At 44.8% G+C, this 16,926-nt stretch overlaps 1 protein-coding gene across 5 annotated transcripts in view; it reads left to right on the top strand.

The window, feature by feature from the left end:
• The first annotated feature begins 297 nt into the window (after window positions 1-297).
• Window positions 298-16,926, top strand: part of smg1 (SMG1 nonsense mediated mRNA decay associated PI3K related kinase) — a 60,500-nt gene continuing 43,871 nt past the window's right edge. For 4 of the 5 annotated variants that reach the window (XM_086288101.1, XM_086288099.1, XM_086288100.1 and 1 more), the window contains exons 1-14: window positions 298-538; window positions 2,593-2,741; window positions 3,138-3,290; window positions 3,732-3,868; window positions 4,757-4,815; window positions 7,078-7,291; window positions 7,878-8,003; window positions 8,107-8,179; window positions 10,549-10,646; window positions 11,251-11,424; window positions 12,071-12,292; window positions 12,728-12,829; window positions 13,181-13,459; window positions 14,951-15,081. In XM_086288101.1, coding sequence (XP_086144227.1) covers window positions 462-538; window positions 2,593-2,741; window positions 3,138-3,290; window positions 3,732-3,868; window positions 4,757-4,815; window positions 7,078-7,291; window positions 7,878-8,003; window positions 8,107-8,179; window positions 10,549-10,646; window positions 11,251-11,424; window positions 12,071-12,292; window positions 12,728-12,829; window positions 13,181-13,459; window positions 14,951-15,081 — 1,994 coding nt within the window. In that variant the 5' untranslated portion in view covers window positions 298-461. The remainder of the gene's footprint in view (window positions 539-2,592; window positions 2,742-3,137; window positions 3,291-3,731; window positions 3,869-4,756; window positions 4,816-7,077; window positions 7,292-7,877; window positions 8,004-8,106; window positions 8,180-10,548; window positions 10,647-11,250; window positions 11,425-12,070; window positions 12,293-12,727; window positions 12,830-13,180; window positions 13,460-14,950; window positions 15,082-16,926) is intronic. The other variant, XM_086288102.1, reaches the window with a different exon arrangement.

The following is a 16,926-nucleotide window of genomic DNA, read 5'->3' as shown; positions in this document are numbered from 1 at the left end:
CAATAAAGATATTATTAGTAGTAGTAAATTCCTTTGCTTAGGATTATGGATACAGAAGAAACAGGAGAGATGTGTCACTTATATCATCGCTCAGCTTTGATCACAGTTTAAATAATACGCCAAATAGCCAAAGAATAAACATGTGGCGTAGACACAGATTCAAGTGTACGAGACTTTCTGCAAACGTATCCAATAATGTAATATTGTCATTTATTCAGGCAAATGAATTTGGTCCTAAGAATTTTGGGTAATTGTCTTAGAATCCGGATAGGTGGCGGTAATGCACGTTCTTTGGTTTGACAACTGCCAAAAAAACATAAAGAAGAAGGAGTGCCGTAAGCTAGCTGTAACAAGAAGTTGCTAACCTATTTGTGAGGTTTGATAAAGCATAATAGAGAAAAGTAACGTTGCGGAGAGATAAGTTACCGCTGACAGTAGGTCATGCAGCGCTCTAAAAGGTAATGAGCCGTAAAGCCACAGGGTCTCGGCTCAGCGGCGCCCACAAACTGCGGCCACACTGGAACGACTGGCAGTCCAGGTTGGTGCTCTGTGGGCCTACGGCTCGCTGTTGTGTTCAGCTGGGGCCACATGGAAGGGAAGCACTGTTTGTTTGTGCTTAAACGCTTAATACTAACAGACCGTAACTGCACTGTCTTGAAAACCATCTTGTTTACGCAGTATAGACTCACCCACGGTAAACGTAGGGCTTGCTTGTGACGAGCCTGTGTCGTGGACTGTCGCTGCTAACAAGCTAACGCTAATGGCTAATCAACTGTGAGGCTTTGGTACAAAAGCACGCCAGTTGAAAAAATAATACTGATCTTTTATGTATTTTACTGATGAGCGATATTTAAAATGAAACACATGGTAGCTCAAAGTGTTTGTGAGCTGTGGGTCTTCGCGCTGGCTACATATGGTTAGCTAATGGGAAAGACTACCCAAAGCAATGTTATCAACTCCTCAGATAACTTCCGGATACGTTTTTTACAGCTTCTTCACAGAGAGGTGTACGATGGTGTTGGTTTTTTAACCTGTTGGCGTTATAATAACTAACTGGGCAATGAGTAAAAGAGGAGATGTCATTGCTGGCTGTGAGCGTGGCAGCTGCCCGAAGGCCTCGCTTAGTTTTGAAATGCGGCTCACTGCAGCTTTCTGTAAGAGACGGGATCCATGTTTCCATACTCCCGTGTCGACCCAGGGTATTTTGGGTGTGTGTGAGACGTGTGAACAGCGTCAGGTGCCTGTTGTTGTAGTCACACGCTAAATGAAGACTGCAGACTGGGCTCAGCAGCAGGTTATTGCTCCTGTTTTAGTAGGGGTGGGGGTAGGCCTGATTTGCATCTGTTTGCAAAGAATTTCTAAACGATTAAAGTAGTATGACAACAAAAATGACAGTCTGTTCATCAGTTCTTTCTTGGGCATTAAACTAATCTAATGTTAGCCTTTCATTTCTGGCGTGGCTGTAGTTCAGGTAGACCAGGTCATCGCCTAACTGGGTGGTTGGTGGTTTCATCCCAGTTACTCCAGGTTGCATGCCAAATTAATCCTCGTGCAACATACTAACCACAAGTTGCTCTCTGATGCATTCATCGGAGTATCTGTGTGTGAATGAGGCATGCTGTATAAAGCACCTCGAGTGCTCCAGTAGAGTAAAACACTGTAATATAAGAACCAGTGCAGTTACCATGTAGGCCTTGTTACCGAGCAGCATTGCACCTCATGCACAGAATTGCCAGCTAAATAGTTTATTTTTACTTCCTGCTTTAGTGTGTTTTTATTTTGTTTGGTGTCTTGCTTCATTTGCCATCCTTAGTGACTTTTTCTGGTTAGTTGGCTAAGTGAGATTTAAATGTTGCTGTTAATGATTAAACGATGGCGTTTAAGCTGGCACTAATACTGCAAGCTTCAAGGCTTAGAGTCAACCAGTAATGTCGAAGCAACACTTCATGTTTTGTGAGAGGATGCAATAGCGAAATGATGAAGTTTGTGTTGATTATTTTTGTTTGTATTCTTTCTGATTAACAGTATGCCATGATGTGATGTAAGTATTATACCATGTGATTAATGCAGTTGTTCCCTCTGCTGTATTAAAAATGCAATAGACTGTTTACCCTTAAAGTTGCCCAATAAGTTGGAATATGCACCAAATGCTTTTCATGCAGTCCCTCGTGGTTTATCTTTACTTTACACCGACTCATCTGGAGACTAGTTTGATGTTTACCTGTACAGAACACTCACCACCTGTGATTGGGCAGAGAGAAGGAGCACACAGTGTAAAAGCTGTACCCCTGCTTACAGATGGTGACATGTTTCTGTAGGTCATGCTTTAGCAATGATCGACTCCCAGACAAAAAGAACTGCTGAGCAGTGGCACTTGCTTGAATCACTGAAGTACACCTGTAGCTCATACGCTCCAACCTGTGGTGTCATTACAGTTGAAAGTTTCATTAGTCACGCACTGAAACTTTCCAGTTGAACTGTGACATTCATTAGTATTAAACTGGTAGTAATGGGATGAGTTCAGAGTTAGATCAAGAGTCAGCTGTGACATTGGTGGTCTTTTTCTTTTGTCTGTGTTTGTTTTATCCGTAGAGTTAACAGTGTGTCATCCAGCCAGGACGAGGTGAAGTCTAGAGAGTTTGGTTCAGGACCACTGTACGACGTGTTGGCCTCCAGTTGCCCTGAACAGCCAGCAGTGCCCAGTAATGTCTATGCTGCTGCAGATACCCATCAGGAAGAGGGTGAGGCCTGTGGTTAAGCTGAAACTCTTACTTCTTACTTAGACTTTGGCTGAAAATAACCCAAAAAGGAAGCTTTTTGCCCCACTTTCAACATTTTCCAGTTTCAGGGTCAAAATTTCAAGTTAAACTCCCATCATTCATGTTAACTGCAGATTTTCATTTCTAGTCACTGACCCGTCTAAAGACAAACGAAGAAGCAAAGATGCAGATTTCTAATTAAAGTGAAATGTTGAAAAGAATGATTTATCTTCTGTCGTGAGCCTTCTGCAGGTCAGCTCCTCTTTGACTTGTTGGTTAAACCAAGTTGTAAAACAGGCTGTTTACATGGACAAACACACATTGTATTTGAATAGTGCAGCTTATGCGTACTTGGCCTTTCTATGAAATGTCTCTTAGGTGGATATGAAGCTGGTCAAGGTGTCTGTGATACTACGTTTGATTGGAAGTCGCTGGGGCAAGAGCTGAGGCCAGATGACTTGACAACGGATTTGATTCCTTTTAAGCATGGAAACCGTGCTCTAGCTTCAAAGGACATGAGGAAATCGCAGGGTAAGTGGTGCAGCAAATGCATGCAGAAGCACACGTTCAACGCAGGTTCAAAGGAGTTGGCTTATAAAAATAAGCTCGCGTTGTGTTCAGATCGGGTTTGCCTGAGTCATTCACTGACAGTTGGAAAAAGGTAATGCCAGGTTTGGTTAACTGAAGTTTCCACTCTAACACAAGTGGAGAAATGGTATTAAGACTTAAATTTAGGTTTCCTTGCAGTTCCTACCCAGTTTCCATGGGAACACTAGGCTCTGACTAGCTAATTAACAGCTTGTGTCTAAAGAGCATGTTCCCAACATGTTTTCTGCAGTAGTTACATCTATATACTTCTGAAATGATGCTGAGGAACTCCAGCTGTGGTTGTAGTTTAGTTTTTTCTAATATACTGGTGTAGCTGCAGCGGGATCATGTGTGTTCACTCGGAGTGTCGGGATGTCGTTGCAGACAGAGGAATGGCTCACTCAGAGGAGTCTCGACTGGCCAACCTCCTGCGCCGAGTCTCCAGGGAAGATGATCGTGACCGGAGGCTGGCTACAATCAAACAGCTGAAGGAATTCATCAGCCATGGCGAGAGCAGAGGGGTCAGTCAGATTACTTTCCTGGTGTTTCAATCCGTGATAGCCAGCAACGTCACTATAGTCACACTCACAGGGTGCAGCAAACTGTATTGGAATACATTATACGATGTGTTTACATATTTACTTCTCCCAGCACACACTGTGAGGGTAAATGGACTGGTTCTTATAGAGCGCTTTTCTACTCTTCTGAGCACTCAAAGTGCTTTATACAACTTGTGCATTCACCCATTCGCAAAAGCACATTTTTCTAAGTGTTTTCTAGCTAACAGTCACACACATTCACACTCCGATGGATGCATCAGAGAGCAGTTTGGGGTTAGTATCTTGCCAAAGAATATTTGGCATGCAGACTAGGGGAAGCCAGGAATTGAACCACCAACCTTCCGATCAGTAGATCAGCAGTAACCTGCTCTACCGCCTGAGCTACAGCCACCCCAACTGACCAGCTACCTTATGACCGCTTGGACTGTTGATTTACCTAAAGGTCCTTCGTAGGCTCTAGTACTCATGTATTTATGAATACTTTGACCCTCGGGCCTGTAACTGTGTTAAGATAAAACCCTATCGTCTCAGTTTTCCTGGCTTTTCCTAAAATGGGCTTTTTCATTAAATACTGAATGTTGAGGTGTGTGAGAACAAAGGACAAAAACATTATGACTGCTTTTACCTGCAGCGCTGCAGGGGGCTTTAGTTTTAACGTAAAACAACTACTGGCATGCACTGAGTTGCCTAGCAACATGATTGTTTAGACATATTTTGATGTGAAGGCTGCTATAATATGAGCCTGAGCTAGCTAGATGTGACTGATACATAAAGGGGACTGTAGTTCGATAAACAGTGAGTAACTAGTGAGACTGTGTAATCCTAATGACTTCTGTCTTGTCTCCACAGACTCTGGTCAAACAATTGGACACCATCCTTAGCACTCTGAATGACATTTTAAATGAGAGGTAAGAGGATGCTGGGTGCGTGGGTTCATTGGCAGTACAGGAAGTTTCAATAACTCAGGGCTGTAGAAATAGAAAGGAGATTAAAATATTCACATAAACTCAGACTGTTGCTCAGTAGCGCTGCCACAAGCGACTAATCAGATCATCATCCATTGGGCGTAAAACGTACAGCTTGTTGCACCAGCAGCATCTGCTCTTCTATAACTATCATTAGCTTACAGCTGGAAGTGTTTAAGGTCTGTGCTAACTAACAATAAAGACAAGATGAGAGTTTATTAAACTTTCAATGTTAACCGTTTAATCAGCTGTGTGCAAACTGTAACTTTAATCTCAGCCAAACCGATTTACTCAGGAACAAATAAAACACTGAACAAAGCCAAACAAGAACATTTTTAAGTTATCTGAGTGACTCATATATCATGTTTAACCTGAGTAGGGAAAGAACTCCGGGGGGTTTGAAAATGATGTGCCGGGAATCCCCTGTTTTCACCGGCTCTAGTGACCCTTGACCTCCCGGTCAGCTATCGAGCTAGTGGGTAACAGATGGCTCTGAAAACGTCGGCGCACTTTTGAAAATATGTGTTGTCTTGATAAACTGAGCAGATATTAAAAGTTTACACAGCTACATTCTGAAAATATGTTAAATGTTCATTTTGCGGCCCAGAAAGAATAATAAGAGTAATATTAAAACTAAGTAGCTGCCGCCATTGTTGGGAACTGGAATTAGCTGGGCCGCGCTATGAATTCTGGGATATGGTGGGCCACGCTGTGACTTAATCGGCTTACAAATGCGGTCTCCAAAGGATGCGGCCCCCGAATTTGGACACAGCTGTGGTACCGGGGACTGCTGCTGCTGCTGCTTCTTCTTCTTCTTTGGTGTTTAACGGCAGCTGGCATCCTTGCAGATGCATTGCTGCCATCTTAAATCCTACTATTTATTCCTAACATGGAAAAATCGGACACGGAGCAGCGAACCGTACTGTGCTAACCGGTCCCCACCACAGACGCCAACGCAACAAACCTGTCAGTTAAGCAAGACTCATGTGACACAGTATGATTATAGGAATGAGAAGCAGGAAAGAGCCATCAGGTGCTCAAACATTAGAGCAGGCTGCTGCACGCCGCATGATAAAGCCCCACAAAGATCATAGCGGCCATTACAGCGTACATCTATCAATGGTTTCCTTCATAGGTCAAAACTCGACTCAAAAACGCTTCACACAAGTCAAGTTGCCTCGTTTGTATTACGAACCCAAGTATTGGAGGAAATCCACAACATGTGGAAAAACCTCATCCCTGTATGAGCTTACAGTTCACTTCATCAGAGACTCTGTGGTCAGTGTTAGCAGCCAGGCTAGTTTCCTACGACCACACAGATGAAGCTAACGATAGCCCGAGGCCTCAAGGAAGCTGTCGCGCGAGGAGTGGATCATAAGAATGTTTCAGATGTACTGTTGGTGAGGTTGAAGTCAGTAGACTTTTGTAACTGTTACCTGACTGAGTATCACTGTTGGAAAAAGGTTGACCTTCGATGTATCCTGGCTGTACATTTAAATGTAGTTTTAAAGTTTGCATTAATCATTAGGACTCCGGCTGTGCTCTCTGCGCATTCAATCTAAAGTCAGCTGCTGGTGCTTGTTCTTTTTTCTACTGTTTAATATAAATTATTACAGAAGTTTGTTTCAAATATTTGTCAGGTTACAACCTTTTTCCAAAATGAATTACATTCAGTTTTCACCTCTATATTCAATGAAATGGTCCATAATGACGAAGGTTATATTTGAGGTTGTTATTTTGTTGCCATGACCCTCAAAATGTAGCTCAGGTGCTTCTTGTTTCCACTGATCATCTGTCACATCATTCTTCAACTCTGTTGGAGTTCATCTGAGGTGAATTCAGTTGATTGAACATGATGTGGAAAAGTGCACACTTGTCTATATAAGGTCGCATATTTGACAGTGTCGGGGCACAAACCCAGCCATGAAGTCCAGGGAGTGCTCTGTAGACCTCTGAGGTAGGAGTGTATAGATCTGAGGACGTCTCTGCATCACTGAAGGTCCTAAGGAGCACAGTGGCCTCCATCATCCATATGTGGAACAAGTTTGGAACCACCAGGACTCTTCCTAGAGCTTCCTGCGTGGCGAGTCTGAGCGATCAGGGTTGAAGAGTCATGGCTGTGCACCGACGCTGTCCATCCAAGCCGATCGAAATAATAGTCAGGCCGCTCTAAAGTTGTTTTTTTTCCTGTGTTGATGTTTTTAGCAGTAAGATGCTGTGGGAGCTGCGTCAGGATGCTGCAGCCTGCCTTGGTATCCTGTGCACCGTACTCAGCTATGAGGCAGAGCGCATCTTCAAGTGGCTCTTTGTCAAGTTCAATTCAAGCAGTCGTGATGAGGTGAAGCTGTTGTACCTGGTGGCAGCACAGCGCGCTTTGGAGGCTGCTGGGGAGAGGAAGGCCTTTTCTCACATTATGCAGGTAAAGACACGGCCTGATGCTTTTCACGAGTACAACTCTATCTGTCCGGTTCATTTTGACCTGTCTCTGCATCAGCACCATGCAGCTATTCACTGTTACAGCTTCAGGCTACAGATACCCAGGGCCAGTTAGCCTGCATTTATACTACTGATGATGATGATGTAAGATGTAGGTGTATGTTACATGCCTGTGTACACTAGTGCTGGAACAGCAGAGGGAGTGCAAGTATTGCAGAGAGAGTGTTGTTCAGGCTTATTGATAGTAATCTGTTAAACTATTCACAGCACCTGCACTGAAATTCACACCATGCATAAGGTTGGTTGCTGTTAGCCAGTGCCGTGGCAGTGGGTATTGCTTTCAGTCAGTTTGAATTAAGAGCTGCAGTTTAGTTTGACAGTAGCTACAGTAACAATCTTCAAAGAGCCGTGCAGTGTTGTTGCATAGTAAACACACGTTCTATCAGGGATGTTTATCATATTTTGGTCAATTTTTAACCAGTTGCCATATCATACTTTCACATCACATAGACGTGTATAGCAAAGCCCTGCAGAGATGTACTGTAGATGGGGCCTGCTGTGTGTTTCAGATGGTGATGAGCAATCTGCAGTCCATCCTTGAAAACGTGGACACTCCAGAGCTGCTTTGTCAAAGTGTCAAATGTATTCTTCAGGTGGCACACTGCTACCCACATGTCTTCAGCACCAACTTCAGGGTGAGTATTGTTCCATGGCTGAGACCAACAGGTGCACTGTGTTCAGATCACAGCATCTCTGATCTTTCCAGCCACTGTCCTGATGTCTTCTGCTGTCTCACAGGACACTGTGGACATCCTGGTGGGTTGGCACATTGACCACACACAGAAGCAGGCACTCACCCAGCAAGTCTCAGGTCAGTAAGCGCATGTTAGCGGGCAGTACTTCTGCAGCTGTTTGACATCAGCAGGCTTATTTATAACCCAGTGGGAAGGACGAGCATTGAAAAGGTTCATGAGAAAACGGGAGCAACATGTCCACACATTTCCCTGCCACCACTGGGATTCCTCCTGCCTCACACCCTGAAACACCGAGCAGTGGTTTCTACCCCCTTTGTACCTCTAGTTTAGATTCTATTGCAGCTGTTTAAATGTACGGACCAAGCGTGCTACTTGGCCAGTACCCTGGATTAAAAGAAGAAGGCAAACATTCAGAGACCAGAAATGACAGCCTTAATGTTTGCGTTCATGGACACATTAAGAAGGAAAGCTACTCCCAGTGCTGTGTGATACTGTACATACAGGGCCAGTGTCACTGATACTAATCCTGAGCTTATGCAGAGGAGAGCTGTGTGTTTTCATTTGCAAAGTGAGTGCATCGTTAGTACTCAGGAGTTCATTGTCATTTCGTATTTACCCAGCCTGAGACCAAGTACTGTTTCTCAGCAGCCGCAGTGCAGCAAACAGTACAGTTTAAACAGACTGTAATGAATCGCAACAATAGTTACGGATAAATAACATAACATTAAGTTCTATGTGCACATAACAAAAATGACTGTTAACACAGAAGGATCATTATATTCAGATTTAGATTTTTTTTCTGCTACTTCCAGGAAAACGTTTTCTTTTCTCTCTTTTAATGAATTATGTCAAATAAAATAAGATGTATACACAATCTGAACTAATTTATGAGAAATGTACCTTTACTCTGTCTTCATGGAAGGCTCGAGGTTAATTGTCTTCATGTCAGGTTTTCCAAGTGAAGGTTTCAGTGGTGATCACAGAAACAGCGCTGCTGTGTCTTTTACTGAACTCAGCTGTGGGGGCTTGATGTTGTTCAGAAGCTGCTCCTAAACATGTTTGCATTGCAGCTCTGCTTTTAGTTGCAAATGTGGGTGAAACACATTTACAGTGTTTAACACAGCAGCATGCTATGGTGCTGCGTTAAATGATCAGAAGTTGTAGAGACTGTCTTTATAATTGAATTATTCAAAGCACTCGATGAGTGCAGACCTGTTCTGCTGCTGACTCACGGCTCCGTCAGCAGTAACATCAAAGCATTCAGCAAAGCTCTCCAACCTTACAAATGGATGTTAAGAAACTTATAAAAATATATTTGAATAAAAGAGATTTGTTATTGGCACACCTGTGAGATAAAACAAGGTCCCCCAGTCCTGCTGCTGCCGCTGGAGGAATATCACGAGTGACATTTAGACTTGGATTATTATAATAGTGTTTTAATACACATCAGTGGGAAAACACTACGGCTACGTTCACTCTGCAGGTCTTGATGCTCAACTCCGATTATTTGATCAAATCCGATTTTTTCGTCTGCTTGTTCACACTACAAATAAAATGCGACAGCAAACGCGCTCTAGTGTGAACGCTCAAAGCGGCCGCATGTGCAAAAGAAGACGTCACACACAACGCGCTCTGTTTAGACCCAGAACAAACTATTGTTTGACTGATGGCCTTAATATAAAGACTTCGGACTTTACGTTTCCCAATTTTGCTTTAAGTTATAAAGTTATTTTGTTATTTACAAACTAACTTTATAACTATCATTATTGCTGTTTTAGAGGAGCGCTGCTTCAAAGGATAGCTGCAGGTTTCTGTCAGAATCTGCAGATTATACAGTACAAATAAAATGTTTACGTTTCTCCAACGCTCTCTTCCCAGCAGTTTCACTGGACGGACAGGAAGCGTTCGCGATGTCTTCTCCGGCGCTGATAATTGGCGTCTGTCTTGTGTCGGTGACGTAAAAGACGGATTTAATGCGACATGACCATCAAACAGCAGTCGCTTTCTGAAACATCAGATATGTATCGGATTCAGCACCACATACGAAAGTGACCCATGTCGGATTTGAAAATATCGGATTTGTGCCGTTCACACTGTCACCATGATGGGATAGATGGTCGCACAGGGTCAGAAAAGTCGGATTTGATGCGCTTTCGCCTGCAGTGTGAACGCAGCCTTAGACTTGTGCAAAATGCAGCAGCCACACGCCCTGTCTCTCCAGCCCTCATGAGTTTACACGGTCTGTCCTTCATGGCCCAGAGTAGCATTAAACTCTACAGTTTGTTCTTTTTATTCATTTTTTATGAATAAAACTGTTAAAGATGTACATGCTGTATATTCTTTGGGCTTGGAAAGTTCTCAGTGATTCTCCCGGCACGTTTTGAAGGAGCGGTGGGTCATGTGTTTGGATGGGTGGGTTGATGTGTAAACACAAATCCAGTTCAGCTCGTTTACCTGCAGCTCTGCTCTCCCTGTCTGTGCTTAGGCTGGTTACAGAGCCTGGAGCAGTTTTGGGTGGCCGACCTGACCTTCTCCACCACATTGCTGGGACAGTTCTTGGAGGATATGGAAGCATATGCCGAGGTGACGTCACCGAGCCTCTCAGCCAGTTATACTTATTTAGAAGGTGCAGTGACGAGAAGCAGCCAGGTACCTGCAGTACTGAGTTTAACCCGGCCCGTGTCCCAGGTGGTCTCTGTGTCACCTGTGAGCTGCTTCCAGAACTGGTTTGCTTTGTTAGATCCCTCCCTGGGAGTTCGGTCTGACCACTTGTACTTGAATGATGTATGTTAGGTCTTCAGCCGTGCTCAGTACTGGCAAGTATGGTAAAGAGTGAGCACAAGTACTGTTGGAAAAAGCCCAAACCTCTGTGGTGAATGAGCCATGTTGAAGCTCAGACCCCGGGGAAAGGACTCGCTGCGGTGCTGACCTGACGGGCGGTCTGCTGTAGATCAGCTAAATTTAAGTCTCTAGACTTCACTGCACCTTATACTGTTCAGTAGGCTTTATTTAAATGTGCAACAAACTGGAACCAGTGTGTTTGGGTCCAGTTTATGCTCAGACTGGAAACCCTCAAAGATCCTTGATGGTATTAAATTGGATTCTCTTACCAGATAAATTAAATGATGCCCCATAGAGCTAATGGCTATGTTTGTCTCCTGCTTGGCTGACTCTTTGCTCTCTTTAGGATCTGAGCCACGTGGTCTCAGGAGAGGTGCTCGATGAAGATATCCCCCCTCCCTCAGTGTCGTTGCCCAAGTTGGCAGCCCTGCTGAGAGTTTTCAGCACAGTGGTCCGCAGCATCGGAGAGCGATTCAGCCCGTTCAGAGGACCTCCTATTACTGAAGTCTACGTGACAGACGTAAGAGCTGCACCTCTGACAACCAAACAGGAGATCTGGAGAGCACTCACTGACAAATGTGGATCGCAGTTTGGAAATAACTTACTGTTAAAATGCATTGAGAACATTGTGCTGTTGGTAAAAGGAGCACATCTTCCAGGTTTCCTTTGATGAAGTACTTAAATACACACTATATTGACCACAGTGCCTTATTTTCCAGTAGTATTTAGTTTGTTCTAAGAAAGCCTGAGGAGCAGCTGGTCAATAAGACGTTCCTCTGAAGTGTGCACACAACGTGCTGTGGTAGTTGGATAATGACAGGTTGGACACAGATATTGATTTTAGCCACAACAAGCAGAACATCAGAATTTAGTGCACCTTCTTTTTACATAACTCGGAGTAACTGAGCCTCGTGGACATTTAGGCTCATTCTTTTTTTTCTGCACATTGAACTTTTCTCACGTGTGAATTTGATCGTTAAAAGAAAGATGCAGATTTGTAGCAAGGCAGTCAGCGTATACAGGATAAGCCAAATATTTCTTTACACTTCAAATCGGTTACAAAACGTTTCTGTGGTCTCTAATACGTTTTATTATTACAATCTGTGAAGTTCGCAGTCTGGGCTTCATCACTTTAGTCACTGTTCTGTTTCCTGATCTTTCCAAAGGTTCTTAACCGGGTTCTGGCCTGTGTGACTGTGGCAAAGCAGGTGCAGTTCTCTGAGGCCGTTCTGACTGCAGGGAATGAGTGTGTGGGTGTGCTGCTGGCCAGTGTAGAGCCCTGTGGGCAGCTGATGGATGCTGTCCTTGCCTACGGTCTAGACCAGCTAGACTGCTGCCAGGCCTGTGGCCCAGACTACAACCTGGCAGTGCTCAATCTCCTCACTCTGGTACAGTCACCTAACGGGTTTTATATGTACTCATAGAATAAGATGTGTTCATTTGTATGCTCACAGCCTGACTGACAAAGTCTACACTGATGCTGTAGTTTGACCTGTTATGATTATAATTGAGCTGATGGCAGCTTTCTTACAGTCTGTGTTGCAGATACCAGTTTTTGTCCTTTTCTGCACTAAACATTGTGATTTCCTGTAACAGCCCCCTGTCTCCACCCCCACACATTCTTAGTCCCTACCGTGCCCCCTCCCCTCTGTGGCAGTTACCAGTCTGGCTGTCGAGTGCTGTAAATTGTCCAATTCTGATAAACCTTTGATTAAAGTTAAATCTGGGACTGCTACAACTTGTGGAAAATTCTGTGACGGTCTAAACAATTAGCAAGCCTGACTTTGACGTTGTGTGAGGAATTTTTTAATGTTGCCTTTCAGATTGTAGACCAGGTCAACACCAAGCTGCCCGTGTCCTTTGTAGAGAAGCTGTTGGCACCAGACTCCCAGCTGCTGAAGCTTCGCTTTCATCAAGAGAAAGAGGTTTGGCTTCACTCAGTGTTCCTGTACCACCTTAATGGGCTTGGCATATATTTTACACATCTAATACACCGGCGGCTCAATCCAAGGCCGCTCCAGTCTGCATACCAAATATCCTCGGGCAACGTACTGAACCCAAGTGGCTCGCTAATGCAAAAGGCCTTCACCTTAGAAACAAGCTAAGATTCTACCAAGAAAAACATGTTGCATATATATCAGAGCAGGAACATGCATGAAGGTCAGTTATATAGACTCAGTGTGTTCTTGGCTCATTCGTAGGTTGGGTGAGTGAAAATAATTTGAAGATTTTCTGTGTTGATGAGTGTAATCCCTGTCCATGTGCTCCCTGCACAGGTCATGTCAGCTGTCCACGGTGTGTACCAGGCGCTGCTGAGCCTGAAAAACATCCCAACACTGGAGGCAGCTTATAAAATGGTGTTGGGCGAGATGGCGTGTGGTCTCAACAGCTTGATGGAGACTTTGGGTCCCCTGGAACCAGGGACCCTCTGCCCTAATATCCAGCACCCTGCTTTTGCTCCCCTCACCCTACCGCCAGAAAAAGCCCAGTTCACCATCATCTTCAACCTCAGCACCTTTACCACCATTGGCAACACCAAGAATTCTCTGATTGGGGTGAGCCGTTGTCTATTGTTAAACATCACAGTAGCACTGTAATAATGTCGCAGTACTTCCTTTGGTGTGACTGGTGGGGTAAAAGGTTCATATTAACTTTACACTCATTAATACATCTAAAGATATGTTCCTGTAACGCATTTTGGGACATGCGTCATTGCTGGGTTCATCACTCAGTGTCTGCATGACAGCCATGCTGATATTCCTCACAGTTTCATTCTGTCACACTCACAAAGTTAACACAGTGTGTCACAGTAGGGCAGCACGGTGGTCAGCACTGTTGCCGCACAGCAAGAAGGTCCTGAGTTCAATTCCACCATCAGGCCGGGGTCTTTCTGTGTGGAGTTTGCATGTTCTCCCCGTGTTTGCGTGGGTTCCCTCCGGGTACTCCGGCTTCCTCCCACCGTCCAAAGACATGCAGCTTGTGGGGATAGGTTAATTGATTAATCCAAATTGCCCAAAGGTGTGAATGTGAGTGTGAATGGTTGTCTGTCTGTCTCTGTGTGTTAGCCCTGCGACAGACCGGCGACCTGTCCAGGGGGTACCCCGCCTCTCGCCCTATGACAGCTGGGATAGACTCCAGCGCCCCCCGCGACCCTGAAAAGGAGAAGCGGATGGATGGATGATGTCACAGTACTGCAGATAGGAGGCCAACAATGTATTTTTGCCTGTCTGTCAGAGTTGTTCTCTTAAGGCCAAAAAATGCCCAAAAGATTTACTTTCCCCAGTGGACCATTATAGCAAATCCAATAATGGACCACTTGATAGTCATATTTTATTTATTTAGTTTATTAGTGTTTTTATTTTGAGTTATCAAAATCCTAACGGACTAGACCGCGGATGGAAAAGAAGAAAGAAGAGAAAGTGGGCAAAAAGTTAAACAGAAGGGGAGAGAGAAAGATGGGGAGGAGGAAACAACGGTGAGAATCTGCGTCAATACCTGCTGACGGAAAGAAACAGTGAAACCACAGCAACAACCAATATATGCATAAATAACAGCCCTGCCCCCAGGACACAAAGCAGGCATGGAGGACACCCGGGCCCCAGAGCCCCCCAGAGCACCAGAGCCCCAGGAGGACCACAGCAGGGACAAGGAGCCTGAGATGTTGTAAGATAGGTGGAGTGTAGCACCTGGCCTGCATGCATTTCCACCCTCAGGCACACATACATACAAATACTCTCACACTCACACAACATGGAGACACACAGGAATGCACACAGTACACAATCACACTCCCCACACACACACTGTACTTCAGAATCGAGGCACCAACAACCCCAGAGGGGCTTGGTTTACCACGACTACTTTATTCTTCCTCAGCCAATCAGCAGCGCTCGTGCAATTGTTTCACGTTTTTAAGATTTCACCTCTTCAAATGTATGACCCAGCACTTCGATGTGACAATGTTTGCACCGCCACAAGATTCAGTCCATGGTCTGTGTCCGCATCTTCTTTTGGTTCATTAGTGGTTTTCTGTGTGTTCTATCTAGATGTGGGCCTTGTCGCCGACAGTCTTTGCTCTTCTAAGTCACAATCTGATGCTGGTCCACTCTGAGTTGGCTGTCTACTACCCTGCTATCCAGTACACCGTACTCTACTCCCTGTACTCTCACTGCACCAGGTAATACACCCACATGTACTGTGAACAGAATCACTGCTGTCCACTGCAGCATTCTCAGTTATGCAGACATGCACTACAAAAGGGACGGGCCACCCCTCTTAATCTTTTTATTCAGGTGTTTTCAGTCCACTTGCAACAGGTGTATCAACCAAGCAGACATGCGGTGTGACTTTGTGCACACTTGTGAAAGAACAGGCCATCTTTTCCTCAGGCTAGGTGCTGTAACAGATGCCACCGTTACAAGTCCTTTTACCAAAATCCTTCCCTTCTAGATCTTCCACCACCAACTGTAACTGCTGTTATTATGAGTAGAAGCAGTTGTTTTGCTGATTGCTGCTCACCGTCATAGTAATGCTGAATTAGAGCCGTTATCCTGAAGAATCCTGAAGCTCCCTTTCAGTCGATTCACTCAGTACAACACACGAGTGTGAGATATCACGCCCCCACGTGTCCTGGCTGAAGGAAGCTTTGTTCATGCCTTTAAGACCCACCTGCACATATACCCCCGTCATCACAGTCACCCTCAGTTCTTACACCTCACTGAGTCGGGCTGCTCCTAGTTAGGTTGGCTTAACTGTCCGTGTTGGTGTTAGCCTCCACCGTGCAGTTAGTGCTGCCTGCACTGTCCACCCTGTCCTCAGAGGTTCAGTTTCTCTTTGCACGACAGCAAATGCTACGATGTCTGCCCATCTGCCTGAGGATTGTCCACACTAGGACAACACTGACGGAGCCCGAAGCCTGTGCGTTTTGTCTGCAGCTCCGGTACTCGACCCTGGAAAGACGGGGGCCCCAGCTTTGTCCTAGTCCGAACACAAGGAGTGTCTGGTTGATGCCCCTGCATTTAGCTGGGCTGACCACATGGAATATGTTGATGGGTTAGCTGAAGATGAGCTGGAACCAGGCAGGAACGCTAACGGTCACAGATGATGCTGTGTTGGGCATCGGCTTGGACATTCATGGTTTTTCGGATGATGAGCAGGAGAGCCCGCGTCGGCCCAGTGTGCTGCTCCGCTGACGACCACGATGACAGCTCTTTGTTTCCCTCCTCAACGCGGTCAGAATTGTCACGGATTACATCCGTCGTGCGTCCTGCTGTGCCGCACTCTCCCTGGGCAGAGGGATGGTGCAGAGGCACCCGAGCAGTTACAGATATACCTGTTCATTAGAATATCCCCTTGGTTGTTCTAGTGTTAAGTCTTCTGGAGGAGGAGTAAAATGCCCCCAGAAACCACTGACTTGTCTGTCTGAAAAGGGACGATCAAGGTCAAGGTCAGATTTATTTATATAGCACATTTCCAACAGCCGATGCTGCACAAAGTGCTTAACAATAACAATAAAATTAAAAACTACAGTGTAATACAATAATAACAATAGAAACAATAAAATAGAAGAATTGAAACAATACTAACTAATTCAGATAAATCCAAAATGCTTGGGTCATAATGTGTTAAAAGCCAGAGCGTAAAAGTGTGTCTTTAGTAAAGATTTAAATTGCTCAAGAGTTTGAGCAGATCTAATATTAAAGGGGAGACTATTCCAAAGTCTGGGACCTGCCACAGAGAAGGATCTATCACCACGAGATTTGAGGTTAGTCCGTGGAATGGACAACAATAGTTTTGAACTAGATCTCGTGGGTTTTCCTGGAGCATAGGCAGAGAGGAGCTCTGACAAGTAGGGGGGGGCTCGGGCGTTAAGTGACTTAAAAACAAAAAGTAAGAGTTTAAATTGGATCCTGTAGGGGACAGGGAGCCAGTGTAAAGAGGCTAAAATTGGGGTTATATGCTCTCTCCGTTTGGTACCGGTTAGCAGGCGAGCAGCAGCATTTTGAACCATCTGAAGACGATG

The sequence above is a fragment of the Aulonocara sp. 'chitande type north' Nkhata Bay genome, linkage group LG4 (genome assembly GCF_057382095.1).
Source record: "Aulonocara sp. 'chitande type north' Nkhata Bay isolate Kocher_YH1m ecotype deep benthic linkage group LG4, A_spYH_male_GT1.1, whole genome shotgun sequence".
Lineage (NCBI taxonomy): Eukaryota > Metazoa > Chordata > Actinopteri > Cichliformes > Cichlidae > Aulonocara > Aulonocara sp. 'chitande type north' Nkhata Bay.
This window is presented reverse-complemented; position numbering and strand designations above follow the sequence as displayed.